Source organism: Sorex fumeus, unplaced genomic scaffold, assembly GCF_029834395.1.
Source record: "Sorex fumeus unplaced genomic scaffold, SorFum_2.1 ptg000063l, whole genome shotgun sequence".
NCBI lineage: Eukaryota > Metazoa > Chordata > Mammalia > Eulipotyphla > Soricidae > Sorex > Sorex fumeus.
Window position 1 is genome coordinate 6,426,098 of NW_026606120.1, and position 18,732 is coordinate 6,444,829.

An 18,732-nucleotide genomic window follows, 5' to 3' on the forward strand; every position below is an offset into this window, starting at 1 on the left:
TCTTGGGCACTCAGGTTTTTGCTGACATTTTTTTAAAGCTTGTTTTTACACATAAAAAACATTTTAAAACCAAATTTAATTAACATTTATGTGAATGTTTAAAAAGAAATAATTTTTACTACAAATAGAGTGAATGGCATTTAAAAATTTTTATTTACAAAAATAATGTGCCTGTCAAATTAGCAGGCAGAGATGGGGGTGGGGATTGGAATGTGGAGTGTATATGGGAACATTAGTGGAGGGTAGTTGACACTGGTAGTGGGATTGGTGCTGAAATATTATATGCCTAAAACTCAACTATCTATAATTTTGTAAATCATTTATTTAATTAAAGAATTAAAAAATCACAGCTCAGCGGGTAGGGCGTTCGCCTTACAAGCGGCCAACATGGCCGACCCGAGTTCGATTCCTCCGCCCCTCTCGGAGAGCCCGGCAAGCTACCGAGAGTATTCGATATGCCAGACACAGTAACAACAAAGTCTCCAATGGAGACGTTACTGGGCCCGCTCGAGCAAATCGACGATCAACGGGAGGGCCTTTACCTTTACCTTTACCTTTAATTGTTTAACTACACACCCAAACAAGCTCTTTGATTTAATCTTTATTATTTCTTTGAATCCATGCTAAGTTAAATGAATGCTGTTTGGTTGGTGCCAACACATTATAGGTATTTATTTTGAGGATATTTACATAGTTAAACCTAAGAATATATTGTTGTTTTGACTTGAATTTCCTTCATAATAAGTGAAGATAAACACTTTCATATAACTATCTCTTTGCCCTCTTTGTAGAAGTGTCTACAAACTAGTCTGTAGCCCTCAGTCAAAGGGGCTGATCTTTGATTCCACTGTTCTTCCCGCATTAACATAATGCCTCGGAGACCTGGGCCCTAAAAAAAAAAAAACAGGATGAGAAAGCTATTTGAGTCTCCCAAAGAGGAATTGAAAGAGCTATGCTTGGAGTATCACACTTCACTCAAATGAAAGAAAGAATCCGGAGTTCCGACCTCTGTCGAAGATCAAGAATCCGGGATGCTGTCTTGTTTGCCAAGTCATTGAAAATCAGATGGGCTGGACATGTAATGAGATTTGGAGATGACCACTGGACTGGATTCCATGGTATGTCAAAATATCGCGTGGCTGCCCACCTACGAGATGATCAGACTTCTTCCTTGAGACCCTGAACAATTGGTTTGAGGCTCTTCATGTTCCTAGAATGAGCAGACACCACTGGGCTACACTAGCACACAACAGGGACAAATGGAGACATTACTGGAGCCCGCTTGAACAAATTGATGAGTAACGGGATGTCAAGTGATCAAGTGACTAAGGATAATTAGTAAACACATTAATATTCAATAGAGCCATGAAGATCAGGGATATTTCACATAAAATTTAAAGTTCTGACACTTTTCTATTCTATTTTTTCCCATGTTGTCATCTACATATAATAGACCCTAAACAATACTATTCTATTTTTTCGTGGGTACATATTAGCAACATCATCTTTCCTGCTATTCTATTATTTACAGGGTGTTGTTTTGCCAGGGGAATATCCAATATTAGAAGCTTTTGTTAGAGGGTATTCTCTGCCACAGAAGAGTTTGGTAGTTTCATTGGATTTTTTTTTTCTTTTTGGGTCACACCCGGCAATGCACAGGGGTTATTCCTGGCTTTGCACTCAGGAATTAATCCAGGGACCATATGGGATGCTGGGAATCAAACCCAGGTCACCGTGTGCTAGGCAAATACTGTGCCCGCTGTACTATCGTACCAGCTCTATTTTTTTAATCTGATGTCTTATGTGCAAGTATTTTCTTAAAAAGCACATGTTTTTTTCAAACAACTTTTAAAATTTTAGCATTATTTTTAATTTACCATAGTGATAATCTTTCCAACATAAATGATGGAACATATGCTGGATAATAATAAAAATAAAATTATAAAATAAATATTAAAATAAAATAATAAAATAATAAAAATTTAAAAAATACATTTTTACTCTTTATCTTATTTTTAAAATTATTTATTTACCTTTATAAAGTTGTTCATGATGATTTATTACATTAATATACCAACACCAATCCCATCACTATTGCACCTTCTCACCACCATTATTTAAATTTTTCCAAACCACCACCAAAGTTTCCCCAATAGCAGGCCCTAAATAATTTATTTTATATTGTTTGTTATGAATAATTCGCTAAAAATGATCAAAAAAGATTTCCTTAGAAGAAAGTTTATGAAGTATCTTACTTCATAAGTAAGTATCTTTCTTCATAAGTATTTATGAAGTATCTTACCCTGGAGTCATTACACCTTGTATAAGAGATTACTAACACATTTTTATATGTTAAGTAATCCTTGTGTGTTAACATTTTCTTAATCAAGATTGGTTGCCTTCTATTTGCATTCCATCCAATGTGCTGTGCTACTCCTCGTATATCAGTAGTGTAGTTTGAGATGTTGCTCTAGGAATTCAAAACTTTTGAATGGGGTGATACAGCTGGAGTTATATATATTTTTTAATTTTTATTAGTGAAACACCATGATGTACAGTTGTAGACTTACAAATTTTTGTGCTTGGGTTTCAGTTGTACAATGATCATATACCCATCTCTCCACCACCACTGATCCTAGTATCCCTCCCAGCCCCCCATGCCCCTCATCCCACCCTACAACACTAACACCCAAGAATAGCTGAGATAAATATCAGGAAGACTACTCCATGGCTTTAAGGCCAGCCACACACGCTTGGGGAAAAGGCAGCTCAGATAGAGAAGGGAGCACCAAATAAAGGGTGTTGGGAGGTTCCTCCCAGGATGGGAGATGTGTGATGAGAGTAGACTATAGACCGGACATGATTGCCACTCAATGTCTCTTTTGCAAACCACAGCACTCAAAAGGAGAGAGAAAACAAAAGGGAATGGAGCTAAATTTTTAACTAGATGGTGATTTTAGGTTCCAGAAACATCTCTGCAGGTTGTTGATCTCTTTCAAGATTTATTCGTGAGTTTCTGGATCATGGCCAGTTAATGAGTTTATATGATAACAGAGGCAGTTATGGGTTTGACTGCCAGACTCCTGAATGGACAGGGAGATGGGGTGGGGTGGAAGTTCATCCCCACCTCCATAAGAACCTAGAGAACTCAGTCACAAAACCAGTATACATGAGTTTTTCAGCAGATCAATTTCTTGTTGAGGCTCATCCCTAGACTGTGGAGTCTGGCTTTAAAAATGGCAGCAATTGTGGAGTGTCGAGATCTTCGGCTACTGGGCTCTGTTTGGACGAGTGGTGGGCTTACCTACCTCTCTGGAGTGCCCCAGATGAGACTCAGCCTGATGCAGGGTTCAGAAGCATCTTTGTTGATGGAATTATACTCTAATGTCATCATAGTAGCACTAGCCATTAAACTATTCCAATTAAATCTTAAATATTGTGATATTGTGAGTGATAACAGATGGTGTGTGACAAGTTATCTCTAAATACTTTCGTTTCTAAACTTATATAACAAATATTTGGCATACCACATCAATATATATTTTAAAAAGTTTAAAAATAGTTTGTTTCAATTTCAACTTAAAGTTTTCTAGCAAATCAATCAAAACACAAGATCAGCATAATATGAGGCCTCCATGGCCATGCCACGGGACTCTGCGCAAAGCTGTTTTCACTCGAGGCGCCTAAGAGTGGGGTGGGTGAGAGCCCTCCTCACCCCAAGGGACCCAGTCCTGGCAGCCGACCTCCACAACCCAACTGCCGCCACACTCCAGGCCACTATGCTCAGACTGAGCCTCACACATGAGTGAACATATTCCTGGACCTCGCAGCCTCTTTCGCAAGACATCATAAGACACTCCCTATCCATTCTCCATAATAACTACACCATATTTGATGGGGTTTAGGTAGTAGGCAATAAATCGTAGAGGTCACGATCACGATCACGATCACGACCATCCTGTTATTCGTCAATTGCCTTGACTAGGCCCCAGTAACGTCTCCTTCGTCCTAGCCCTGAGATTTTTAAAAAAGTGCCATATTCAAGGCTCTTTCAGAGTTAGGAGAATGAGACCCATCATTGTTACTGGTATTTGGCATATTGGGTACTCTACGGGGAGTTTGCCAGACTCTGCCGTGTGGGCAGGTTACATTCAGTAGCCTGCCAGTTTGTCCAAAGTAAGAATGAGATAATAAGATGCCGCGCGGCCTCCGGGAGCTGAGATCTCCAAGCCTGCTCGGATCGGGGCTGAGCATCCTCCACCCAGATCCTCCTTCTTCCAGTAGGCAGGGGTCACACCCACCAACTGGCCTCCTGGCGCCGTGTAATCCCATCAACGGCCAAGACCCAGAGACTATTAATCCCAGCTCCCGGAAATCATGGAGGGAAAAAATATATATGCATATTGCATATTTTCAGATGTATATCACTCAAACTTTAACAAGATGTTAGTGATATCCTATAGAATGTCTTAATGGCTCCTGCTAAAATAGAACAATCTTCACACTGTTTCCTATATGAACACTTTTTTTGTGAACATGTCCAGCAGTTCTTCATAACAGACAATACAAAATATATTCTTTTGGTTGTCTTTTGGGACAGGGATGGGGGCTTGGGATAGAAACATCCCGAGTTTGGTGGTGGGAAGGTGTAATGGTGGTGGGATTGGTATTTGAATATTTAATGTAATATATTGTGAACTAACTTATAAAATTTTTTTAAAAATTAAAAATTTAAGAAAAATGAAAAAACACAAGATTACCAAGTCATGTATATCTTGCAAGGAGTAGATATTAAGAAAATAGATTCGATGACTGAAGAGGACTTCTTTGGTAAGATTTTACGAAGTATAAATTTCCCCAATTCTAGAAGATAGTTAAAAGAAAAAAGAGCAGCTGGAGAGCTTGATTATAGTTTTGGAATTTTAGACCTCTATCAGTATATTTATTTACTCTGATGTGGAAAATCAACTATAAAGTAAAGAACAAAATTTTTCTGGTGACTGGTAAGGATATGTTTTTCTCATTGGAGACCAAGATGTGTGACAAGATATAGGTGTCTACCTGGAGTAGTTTTGATCTCACATGGAAATCACCTACTGTGTAGTTAAGACAAGAACAAAGCTGCTAAAATGAGTAAGTTGCTCATTGTCATAGATGGGTGCCAGAAAGTACACTCAGAGGTCTCAGAGGGATTTTGGAGGAGTCTCACATAAAGTGGTGATCTTCTGTAATCAGGGAGTATTTCCATTGTTTAATCAACTTCTAAGCACTGCCCTTTAGAGACTGAGAAAGCTCTCAGTACTAAGATAAAAGACTCCTCATTAAAAGATTCTGTCAGCACAGCTTCTCTAGGGGAAATGATTACTTCCTACTGCTTTGTCCTCATAAATCCTTTCTACGTTTGGTTCTAAGTCAGAATGGTACTTCTCTTTGGTAGTTTCTTGACTATAAGTGAGTATTTTTTAATTATCAGTGAGTATTTATTTGACAATATCTCAACTTTTCAAGACTATTTATTTTTTTATACCTTGTTGTTTGGATGAGACTGAATATTAGAGTAGAACCTGAAAAGTTCTGAGGAGAGTAATCAAAATGTCCCATTCCTTGAGTGGCAGGAGTAAACTGAGTGTTATAGCATTATTTAAAATGGCCATCTGTGGGCTAATTGATACTTTGGGAAATTAGGATGAATATCTTTAATCTTTAGAAGAGAGAAAATGACACTGAATTACACTTTATGTAAAATTTCTCCTAAGAAATATTTCTTGTGGATATAATATCTATGATAGTCATTACTTATTAACCATTTGGTATACTGTCATCTTACATACTTTCTATGTAACTTCAGCTGTAAAAAATTAGATAATATACTTTTGTGGATCCCTGAAATGCAAAAATAATGCTTTTCTAGTTTCCTAATTGGATATATCAAGAATAAGAATATGGAAAACAAATTTTCTGGGAGTCCTTTCTCATGGGTTATTATTGACCATTGTGGAAATCTTACCACAATTTGAGTCTCTGATAATATTTTTTCTTGTGTTATACCATTTGTTTATTTTAAACAAAACATGGAGGGGTTGTTTTAATATTCCTCTCTGTTAAATACCATTCTGTTAGCAAATATGTATATATACATATATATGTATATATATGAGGCAGTCATTATATATGTAATGTTTGTGATTCTATAAAAATATGAGTAATTTTAGGCAAATTATTTAATCTCTTAGAACACTATTGAATGTCAGATTGACAATATTATCCCAGATTTGGATACAGAATAAATTTTTTCTGTTCTTACATTTACTTCTTGCTAACTTCATGATTTTATAAGATCAGTTGCTCTTTATATCTCCTGATTTTCTTTACTCAAATATAAACTAATGCATCAGGTGTGCATTAACTCAAATATAGACTAATGCATCTTTCCAAGTTTAGTAGAACTATGAGTATTAAATTAAGGGTAAAGGTAAAAGGTAAAGGCCCTCCCGTTGATTGTCGATTTGCTCGAGCGGGCCCAGTAACGTCTCCATTGGAGACTTTGTTGTTACTGTGTCTGACATATCGAATACTCTCGGTAGCTTGCCGGGCTCTCCGAGAGGGGCGGAGGAACTGAACTCGGGTCGGCCATGTTGACTGCTTGTAAGGCGAACGCCCTACCCACTGTGCTATCGCTCCAGCCCTAAATTAAGGGAAGAGATTCATTTTTTTCCTTCAGAAAATCCTGTACCTGGTATTCTAATAGTGATCCAGATCTGTCATTTCTGCATGCATTTTCATTCGCATGTTCCTCATTTCTGCTCTCACATCCTCCTGTATTTTATTGGTGATGTGTTCCATTGCTTCTTTGAGCTCCTTAGGCATCCTTAACAGTTCATTCTAAATTCCTTATCAGAGAGGTTATATAGCTCACTGAGCTAGCCTCTTCACTCACTAAGTCTGGTGCGTTTCTGCATTGCTTTACCATTGTGAACTTTGCAGTTTGGATTCTTCTGTTCATAGTTGCTTTTGTATTTTGGAAAAAAATGTAGATCGGAGTAGGGGCTATTGGACTATAGGCCCAATCTTATTGGGTGGTCCAGCTGACCTAGTGGGTTCCAAAGAAGAGGCTAATTTGTGATTCTAACTGGATATTATAGGAAAAAATTAACTGATGCCTATGTAAGGTGCCTCTAGAGAGACCACTCCCCCAGTTCCTTCCGTGCCCCCCACCCCACCTTCTAACCTGAGAAGTCTGAAAGTCATAGCCTTGTGGATTGTATCAGCATTAGTAAGGCTGACTGCCTGGGGGCCACACACACCTCCAATGGTGATTCATTAGTGTTTGTTAAAGCATTAAGTTCCCAAGTAGCACTGTAGCCCTGTAGCACTGTCCTCCCATTGTTCATTGATTTGCTCGAGGGGGCACCAGTAATGTCTCACAATTTGTTGTTGTTGTTGAGACTTGTTATTGTTTTTGGCATATCGAACACGTCCTGGGTAGCTTGCCAGGCTTTGCTGTGCAGGTGGAATACTCTCTGTAGCTTGCTGGGCTCTCCAAAAGGGGTGGAGTAATCAAACCCAGGTTGGCTGCATGCAAGGCAAAAACCCTATCTGCTGTGCTATTGCTCCAGTCCGGTAATGCTTCATACAAGAACTTAATGTCTCCATGGTGAGATACAACAATTTCCACTGATTTTCTTCTAAGAAAATATTTTTGTATCATTCTGTTAGCAATTTATTGAAAACAAGCCATATATAAAATAATTTTTTGTGGACTTGTTATGGGGGCAGGGTTGAGAGGTTGTTTTGAAAATTGGTGAAATGGCGGAGGGAAGGTGATAATGGTGGTGGGACTGGTTTTGGAATGTTGAAAACTTACAACAAATCATCATGAGTAACTTTGCAAACCATAGTGTTTATATAAAGTGTAGGGGAGGAAATTTACATAATTTACATAAATAGGCTGTTTTATGTAAACTCCAAAACGTATTAGCCAGAACTGCTTTAAAAGTTTTATGAGAGACAGGAAGGGATGATTATTACCATAATAAGATCCAAATCTAAGACAAAATTTAATACAATGTACTTTATATTCCAGAGTTGAGAGCTTACCTGTGTAAAAGTTCCCAAGTAATATAATAAAATACAATAACACAAAATCAACTCAAGGATTTATGGAAAATAGATTACATAATTCACACAAAGGTGATGCCTGGGGAGTTCCTAGAAAGAAAGAAAACTTCATTTCCAATTTAAGAAAAAGTGAAATAAAATTCAAACTTTAAAATTCATCAAGAAATGGAGGAAGGAAGCTTGCATGAATACAGATGACTAAAATTAAAATAGATATCCTGAAAAAATGTATTATACTTTGGTTGTTTTTTTGCTTTTTGTTTTTGTATAACTAGTACTCTATCAGGAGCTACTTTGAGGGATCACTCCCAGTGGTTTTGAGAGACTGTGGAGTGCCAGGCATTGAACATGACAAAGCATGCACTCACGTCCCATAAATAGAATTTTTATCTTACATAACCTTAAAGGAGTAACACATTAAATATTTTCATTTTTTTATCTACTGACAGCATGACAATTCATCAAATAGTTAAAAAAAACACAAGAAAAACTGCTTATTTTAGATTGATTTTTCTATTGAGGCAATATTGGCTTACGAGACTATATATATATATATATATGTATATATATATATCAGACACAACTTTGTTTTCTTTTTGGGTCACAGCCGGCAATGCAGAGGGGTTACTCCTGGCTCAAACACTCAGGAATTACTCCTGGCGGTGCTCAAGGGACCATAATGGGATACTGGGAATCAAACCCTGGTTGGCTGTGTGCAGGGCAAATGCCCTACCTGCTGTGCTATTGCTCCAGCCCCATAGGCACAATTTTTATCTCTTCAAAATTTATGTTACCATCCTAAGCCCACAATCCAAGTACCAATAATAACGCAACCACAACCATTGGATGCCATAGATTCTTTGACTCTCTTTTATCTGCCCCATTGGCATATTCAGTTCTCCAGATACAGACCTGGTGTTTATTGTCCTTTAACCTTTTCTGTTCACTTATTTGCTTATTTATATTGTGTGTAAGTTATCAGCTAGTATTTGTCTTTGTTTTTCTGATTTATTTCACTTGGCATGACTCTATAGAGTCCATTAGTATCACAAAAGAGGAGGTATCTTTTCATGAATGCATAATATTCCATTGTAATTCAGTAATATTCAGTACACATCTGCTACTGTATACTTGGGTTGCTTTATATGTGTTATTATAAGTAGGTCTGATGCAAACACAGGTGTGCCTACAGTTATAAATTTTAAGTGTATTTTGAAATAAGGAGAAAGTATCATGGAGCATAAAAGACTTAGGAGGAATCCTAAGTAACCAAACTTAAACACGAAGAAATTTCTGAGTGAACGTGGTAATTTCTCAAAATGTATAAAAAATATTGAAAAAGAAAGTGCTACTGAATCAAGAGATGCTCGTCACTGCTTGATAACTGAACTGTTGATAATAAGTTCATACTGATATGTATTTTCATTGAAAATTAGTTCTCAGAGGAGTAACTTTTATCGTGGAAGATAATTTAGTAAAAAAAAAATGAGTTCTTTGATTTGCAACTGTCCTCAGTGAGGACAACTAATGGAGAAATAGGTAGAGAAAAAAGCTTTAAAACCAAGCAACTAGTAAGTAGTGGAAGATGGTGGACTTAGATCATGAAGAATTATCATGCCTGCTCTGTTATAATTTTAGGGAAGTATATTTTTAGACAGGACATATTTCAGGCCGGTAGGTGACAGGGTGGTTGATGTTTCTTTTTGGTGGTCAGATTTATGCATGCTATAAAATATCTTTTCTGACATCCAAAAAAAAAAGATTTCTGGTAAAGGGGTTTGTCTCTCTGTTCTTTGTATAGAAGGACAGATATGGGGAAAATATTTTAATATTTTTTCTAGATCAGTCTTCGCTCACTCAAATGTCTATATCCAGAGTAGTTTTCTGATTTAAAATTTTTTTTTTTTGCTTTTTGGGTCCCACCCAGCGATGTTCAGGGGTTACTCCTGGCTTTGCACTCAGGAATTACTCCTGGCGGTGCTTGGAGGATCATATGAGATGCTGGGGATCCAACACAGGTCGGCAGTATGCAAGGCAAATGCCCTACCTGCTGTACTATCGCTTCGACCCCTCTGATTTTAATTTTGAGAAAGAAAACTGCTTTCTTTTAAACCAGTTTTATATATTCAAACTATTCTTTTTATTTTATTTATTTTTTTGCTTTTTGGGTCACACCCAGCGATGCTCAGGGGTGACTTCACTTTTGCACTCAGGAATTACTCCTGGTGATGCTTTGGGGACCATATGGGATGCTGGGGATTGAACCCAGGTCAGCCGCGTGCAAGGCAAACGTCCTACCCATTGTACTATCCCTCCGGCCCCCCAAACTGTTCTTTTGATAAAAATGTAACTTTCATGCACTGTCATTAAATATTTTACTTGATTTCTTTCTAGTTACATAAATTTCCCTTCTTTTAATTCTTCTTAACCAAGCTGTTAATCTAGCAAATTAGTTTTATGAGCCATAAAAATATTTAATTACACATTGTCTTATTTCTTAGTCTTTTCTATTATCATGGTTTATTTGTCTATATCAATATTATGATGTGAAATAAAATGGGCCACAGGGAAGGAACATTTGCAGAAAATTTTTAATAGGACATGAAGAAAAATACTCTTTTAAATCCTGAAAGGTTTGCTCACTTGCTCATATAGATTTCAGCCCTATGCTTCAACTATACAGAGACTAGACTGACCATGGTAATTGTAGTCTGGGAGCTATACTTACACCTAGACAAAGTATGTTTTTTAAATATACTTTTAAAGATCAAATACTTTGTGACCTTTAACAATTAATGAAAAATTTTCCTATGCTTTCAATAAAACTTGTTTCAAGTGAACTTTTGTTCTCAATTTATTATTATACAAGTTGAAAATTTTTGTTAATTAAGATTGTGCGTTTCTTTTAGGACTAACATTAAATTATCTTAAAATATAAATGTTTATGTAATGTATATGTAATATGAAATAATAAATTAGAACATATATACAGAAATAATTTTTAAGTTACAATTGTATATAAGTTGGAAATCTCTCTAGAGGATAATGATGACAGAAAGGCAGCTAACTATAACTATGTTTATTTCCATCTTCATTGAGCATCTTCAGCCTAAACTCTGGAAAATGTTTCTCTCTCCACACAGGAGATATTGTGTAAAGCTAAAACTGATTTGGCACAATGTCTATTTTTAGTGTACTATTTTATCTTCAGACCCTAAATACAAAATGTTTATTTGACATATTTTCTTAATATTTCAAAGATTCACTAATTTTAACATAGTCAATAGTGAGCTCACATCTCGCCCTGTTCATAAACTTCTTGCCTTCCTGATTTAAGCAAATAAGTCAGTAAATCTAGGTCATCACAGTGCATACATTAAGAGTACACATTGAAATATAAAACTCAAAAGGACTATTTCAAATCTGCACAATTTTAGGAAATTTTTTTAATCTCTATGAAATTTTTTTACTTTCAATTTTTCAATATATGTTCACATTTTTCTGACCTGCTCCGTTTCTGACCTGGGCCGGTTCACCCCTCTTTAGGCAACCTGGTGGTCCTCCGCTCCCAGAGGGTCACCATAGTGATGCCCAACTTAGTGCGGACACCTGATCAGCTTAGCGCACTACAGCCTAGAACTCCTGAAGCTGTAGCACAGCGGTAGGGCGTTTGCCTTGCACGTGGCCAACCTGGCCAACCCAGGTTCAATTCCTCCGCTCCTCGCCTGGCAAGGTACCTAGAGTATCCAGCCCGGAGGTATTTGATATGCCAAACACAGTAACAAGTGTCACAATGGAGACGTTACTGGGCCCACTGGAGCAAATCAATGAACAACAAGGACAGTGACAGTTCACATTTTTGTGTATGAGAATTAAATGACTTAAGTCTTATAAAATGGATACTAATAGTAATTACTTAACATATGTCAGTTTTATTTACAATCCTTTTAAAATTTTTACTTAATTTTGTATCAAATTTCTATGAATTTTATGCCCTAGTATCTTAAGTATTTTCAATTATTTCCACCCCAATTCTCACTCTCTCTTCGGAGTCTATCATCTAAACAGCTGACATAATTAATTTTGACTTTTTATCTGTTCTTCCACCTTTAATTCTGTTGTTCACTCATTTGTAAAATTTACATTAAAAACGAACATCCCACATATCTGAAATATATGGGATGAAATATATATCATCTTGTCTTCTGAGATCCTAAATGACCCCAATCTTATTAGAGCACATTCTTTTTTTTTTAAGATCTGTAGTAGACCTTCCTGGATTTCCTTTTATTTCACATGGTGCCTTGAATTTCCAGGCTTTTGTATATGCTCTTTGTTTTGTGTGAAAAGTTTTATAAACCCAAGTTACCTTTATATTTTGAGATTTAATTCATGTCTTGAATCATTTTTGATGATTTTTCAAGTCAATGTGTGTTCTATTTTGCTTTACTTTAACTAATCTCATATATATAGAGCAATGGGTGCTAATACCCACCAGAAAATTGGGGCTGGAGAGATCAGTGGGTAAAGCACTTTCCTTGCACATGCCCAACCTGTGTTTGATCCTTGGCATCACATATTGTCCCTAAGCACCACCAGGAGTAATTCCTGAGTGCAGAGTCAGGAGTAATTCCTGAGCATCATTGTATGTGATCCAAAAAACTATAAATAAAAGTAAAGGACTTATCATACTTATCAAAACAAATGAAAAACATTAAAAATAGGCAGAAGATCCCCCAAAGGTCTTTCTTACAAAGACAGAAGTATAATCAACAAGTATACAAAATAAGGAAAATGATTTGTTACAAATCAAATCTTCTACTACCCAACCAAGAAGAAATAGAAATCTTGAATGGTACAGAAACTGAAGGTAAAGGTAAAGGTAAAGGCCCTCCCGTTGATCGTCGATTTGCTCGAGCGGGCCCAGTAACGTCTCCATTGGAGACTTTGTTGTTACTGTGTCTGGCATATGGAATACTCGGTAGCTTGCCGGGCTCTCCGAGAGGGGCGGAGGAATCGAACTCAGGTCGGCCATGTTGGCTGCTTGTAAGGCGAACGCCCTACCCGCTGTGCTGAACAGTAATCAAAATTTTTTCTAACAACTTCCTACAAAACATTCAAAGTATTAATAGAAATCCTGCTCAAACTCCCCAAAACTTGATGCTTTACTTCATAAATCATTTTAGCACATTAAAATTAAAAAGTAGCTTTTGATCTCAGATATGTTAACCTCAAAAAATCCTGAAGGTATGATGATATGTTTTAATTTTCATTTCAGTTCTAGCATGCTTCCATATTCTGATGAAGAGAAAATCCTCACAACATGGTCATTAAATTAAATAAACAGTGTGGATTAGCACAGTGACTTGGTATAATAGGTTAACAAAATAAAAGTAGAGTTAGAAGTTAGCAATGAGGAAAAAAATTGTTAACGAATTTGTGGATCCATCTGTCTGAATGAAATTTGTATTTAAGAACTCATTTGATTCTGGGGCTGGAGAGATGATTCAGTGGGAATGGCACTTGGTCTTGCATGCATCCCACCTGGATTCAGTCCCTGGCACCGCATCTGATCCCCCAATTCCCACCAGGAGTGATTCCCCAGCATATAGCCAAAATTAAGCCTCGAATATTGCTGGGTATGGCCCTGAAACATTTTTTTAAATTTTTGTAATGTAAAATACTATATTACAAGAAATCAAATGCTTATCCACTCGTTTTCTCCTATGCCTAAAAATTGCCTTAGTATTTTTTTTTGCTTTTTTTGATCACATCCAGGGGTTCTTAGGAGTTTCTCCTGGCTTTTGCACTCAGTAATTACTCCTGCGGTGCTTGGGAAACCATATGGAATGCCGGGGATCGAACCCAGGTCAGCCACGTGCAAGGCAAATGCCCTATCAGCTGTACGATCGCTCTGGCCCCCTGCCTCAGTACTTTTAAGAAAAGAAAAAAGAAATTCTTTGAACGAACAAAATTTGAGATTTAGAATTAAAATGGACATTTATATATAGGTCAACACTATCAATGAGCTACATTATTCAAATAAAAAACAATAAACATTCTTATTTTAAGAATTAATGATTTATTCAACTCTTTAGTTTGAATAATTTGCACCAAAATGCAAAGCATTTCCCCCCTTAAATTAGAACTTATGTATTAAAAATCTTTTGTGGGATAACTGGTGGTGTTGGGAATCAAGTCAAGGCTTCTGAATGCACAGATTACTTTAACCATCTCTCTAGCCCAAACTTCAGCATTTTAAATTAGGAAATTATCTGATTTTCTTTTTAATTTTATTGAGCAGATTTATTTATTTTTCTAAGCTTAATTCTGGATTGTATGACTTATGCTGGATATCAATTATACAAATAAACATATTCAAACAAAAGACCAGCTTAAATTAGATTAAATTATCAAGAGAGAGGCCTAGCACATTGCCATTTACAGGAATTTAAGCAATAAAAATTGAAACTAAATTAAATAATGCACTAATATGAATATTACTGGCAATGAAATAATTTTAAAGAACATCTAGAGGTAATGATTAATTCTTAGTCATCTAGTTGGCAGTTGTTTATTGTTTATTCAAATAATGTGTCTCATTGATTGTGTTGACCTATATATAAATGTCTGTTTGAATTCTAAATCTCAATATATCTGCTGAGTAGCATATATGAAGGTACATAAAGTTTAAAAATATACTCTTGGCCAAGAGAATTAGTAATAAAGTTGATACTTTGATTAAATTATTTATGAGATGAACAGTTACTAAATCAAAGTGACTAAGTGGTTGGACTGACCTCCAAAACTTCTTTGTCTTCAAGATTAACCAGAGGTATGAGAAAAGCAGCATGAAAATCTCAATGTTAAAATCAAGAAGATAAACATAGTCACTGGTCCATGTAACTACTGCTTTATTATACAAAGTGTAATATTGACTATGTAAAATTGTTTCCTATAGCTTCATGGATGAGCAGAGACCAAAGAGTGTGGGTAGGCAAAAAAAGCATGGAGGGAAGAACAAAAGTAGGGATGGAGGTGTTTTTAAAAATATATCTATCTATCCATATTCTTATGGCAAATGAAAGTTTTAAATAAGATTGACAAGAGTTGGAGAGATAGTACAGGAGGTAAAGCACTTGCCTTACATGAGGCTGTGATAGCCAGAATCCTGGTTTGACTCCCAGGCACCACATGTGATCTCCTGACACAATCAGGGGTCATTACTGAGCACAAAGCCAGAATAACCACTGAACATATTAGGGTGTGGTCCAAATATTACCACCAGAACCCCTTCCCCCCACCCCCAACCTTCTACACAATATATAAGGTGAACTAATAGAAGTCATGCTATTACTATCGTTTTCTTCATCAACAATGAAAATTTCTGAATAAAGACACATTTTTACCCCTGAGTTGAATACTCCCTTTAAGTCTTCAGCAATAAAACATATGAGTTTTGATAACCATTCTAAGCACAAACAAGAGGTGGAAATTTAGACTGCAACAGGACTAGGTTCAGTGACTTTCTAGTATCTACTAGCTGTGTAACTTTCAGTATACCACTTGATTTTTGAACTTTAGAAATATATAAAAAATGGTAATAATAGTATCAACTCTGAAGAGTTCCTGTGATATGAAACAAAAGTATATAATATATATTAAGGAAACATGTAACATCTAAGAAACTAATGTGTTTTCCTTAGTCTGAAAAATTTCTCCCATCTTAAAATGGACATAAAGGCATGATACTTGTATTTTACCTATTTCCTTTGGTCACATAGACATGGAATTTAAGGATATTAGTGGGATTCATTTGGCTGTCCTAACACAGATTAGAGACAGAATAACTTTTTGATCTTCTCTTATTCCCCACATACCCTTTTTAATCTATCAAATTTAGCAAAGTAACAACTTATCTCAGTAGCATTGTAGCTCTGTAGCACTGTCCTGTTTATCTCAGTATTCAAGAATAAAAATAAGAGTAGAAATGGCTTTAAAGAGAGTATTTAAATAAGATTTTTTCTACTGACTATATTCTGCATCATACATTCACTAATCTCCAAGAAAATGTAGGTTGCAAGCTATTATTAACATTGTGAATGATAAATGGTGCTCTTTTGCGATTTAATTTCTTTTTTAAATTTAAATTAAATTAAATTAAATTTTTATAAAGTAGTTCACAATATTTGATTACATATAATATTTGAACACCAATCCCACCACCATCACACCTTTTCACCACCATATTTTGGATGTTTCCATCCCAAACCACCACCTCTGTCCCCAAAGCAGAACCGAAATAATTTGTTTTGTATTGTTTGTTATGAATAAACCGCTGAAAATACTCCAAAAAACTTTTCTTAGAGGAGAGTGTGTGAAGATTGTTGTGTTTCACCCAGGGGCCATTAAGCCCTTCAATGAAAGATTACTAATATGTTGTTAAGGATTGAGCTTTGTGTCCACATATATATGTATATATATATAAAAATATATTTCCCTCTAAGATTGGTTGCCTTCTACTTTAAACCCTTTTCAAATGTGGTGCACTGCTCTTGGAGTATGAGTGCTGTGAGGCATGAGGTGTCCAGGGGTATGTTTACTCATAGGTGAGTTTCGGCCCAAGTGTGTGGAGAGCAGCCATGAGCATGGTGGTGGTTGAGTTCTGAAGGTTTTCAGCTGCCAGGGCTGGGTCCCTTGGGGTGGGGAGGGGTCTTACCCACCCCCCTCCGGGGTGACTGGAATGAAACAGTCTGGCTCCTGTCCCGGCGGTGTGGCTATGGCAGTACCATTTTATGCTCTCTTCTGAGAGAGGAGAACAATGAGTCCTGTGATTTTATTTATAATTTAAAACTGTCTCTATTGTATACTTAAAAGATATTATTTATGATGGAAACATTTGGCATATTGAAATATGTGATCAGAAATTAATATCAACAATCAACAAAGCTATACTTTACAAAAGAGCTTATGTTCTTATGATTTGTAATCTGACGTAGTAGTAAATTTTATTTATAACACTTTGCTTTTCTTGTTTTGCAGACCATTGCCACTGCATTATATGATTATTATAATCTGTGCATCTCTTTGTCTCCTACCCAAAAGAAAATCAGGCAAAGTCATGGAAGGAAAGAATCAGACTGCTCTTACCGAATTCATAATTATGGGATTCTCCAATCTAAATGGACTGGAGTTTTTGCTATTCACCATCTTCTTTCTGACTTACATAGGTACTTTGGGAGGAAATATATTCATTATTTTGGTCACTGTCCTTGAACCACATCTACATACACCCATGTATTATTTTCTAGGGAATTTGGCCTTTCTTGACATTGGATACACTACCACAAATATTCCTCAGATGATGGTGCATCTTTTATCTGAGAAGAAGAGCATTTCCTATGTGGGATGTATAGCTCAACTTTTTGCATTCATTTTTTTTGTAGGATCAGAATGTCTCCTTTTGGCAGCAATGGCATATGATCGCTACCTAGCGATCTGTAAACCTTTAAGGTATTCAATTATTATGAACAAGATCCTTTATAACCAGTTAGCAATCTCATGCTGGATAGGTGGTTTCATCAATTCAGTGGTGCACACAGTTCTGACATTCCGGTTGCCATTCTGTGGGAACAATAAGATTAATTATTTCTTTTGTGACATTCCTCCTTTACTAATTTTGTCTTGTGGAGACACTTCTGTCAATGAACTGACATTGCTCTCTATTGGAGTTTTCATTGGTTGGACCCCTTTCCTGTGTATTATCCTTTCTTACCTTTACATAATCTCCACCATTTTAAGGATTAATTCCTCAGAGGGGAGACACAAAGCCTTTTCTACATGTGCTTCCCACCTCATCATTGTCCTTCTTTATTATGGCAGTGCAATTTTCACATATGTAAGGCCAATCTCAACTTACTCACTAGAGAAAGACAGACTAATTTCAGTATTGTATAGTGTCATTACCCCCATGCTTAATCCTCTTATATATACATTGAGGAATAAAGACATTAAAAAGGCTGTAAAAGCTGTAAGAAGAAAATGGGTATCATAACTTCCCTCTTTTGATATGCAATGTTTATTTACCTGTGGTTAATGATAATAGAATATTAACTTTCTTCATCAGTTATCTTGGAATATAACTTGCTTGTAATGTTGGTATAGATATTGGACAGCAGGCATATTCAATAAAAAATTTAATGTCTTGAATATTTACTAGTTATGTATAAGCGACATTGATATTATTTCTGATACTTTCCTCTTATTGATACTGTCTCCTTTTGAGTACTTCATTCAGGATAATGTCTCTACTTCATGAAAAGTGTATTTGATGGATATAAAACTGGTTATTTCATTCATCTTCACATTCTTCATAGTATTTAAGAAACATGAAAGATGCTTTTCATATGTGCTTAATATATTTATAATACTTATGTTCTTGTTTTCCATGGTTTTCTTTGTAGTTTTTACTCATTAAAGTATCATAATTAGTAGACTAAGTCCACATTCATTGTATGCTATTATGGTTTACTGTGTAAATTCTGATGAAATGATGTGTTTTCTCCATATCTCTTAGAATTAATTTTAAGTTTTGCAGCCGCTGTAAGCGTTAAC

General features: G+C 36.1%; 1 protein-coding gene across 1 annotated transcript; it reads left to right on the forward strand.

Annotated features, from left to right (window-relative positions):
• The first annotated feature begins 17,239 nt into the window (after positions 1-17,239).
• Positions 17,240-18,172, forward strand: LOC130036078 (olfactory receptor 5V1-like). Its single transcript, XM_056128050.1, has one exon. The coding sequence runs from the start codon at positions 17,240-17,242 to the stop codon at positions 18,170-18,172; it is 933 nt and encodes a 310-aa protein (XP_055984025.1).
• Positions 18,173-18,732: the final 560 nt, after the last annotated feature.

Excerpts from the sequence above, each read along its gene's own strand:
- LOC130036078 (XM_056128050.1), top strand. The coding sequence starts at position 17,240 with ATGGAAGGAAAGAATCAGACTGCTCTTACCGAATTCATAATTATGGGA.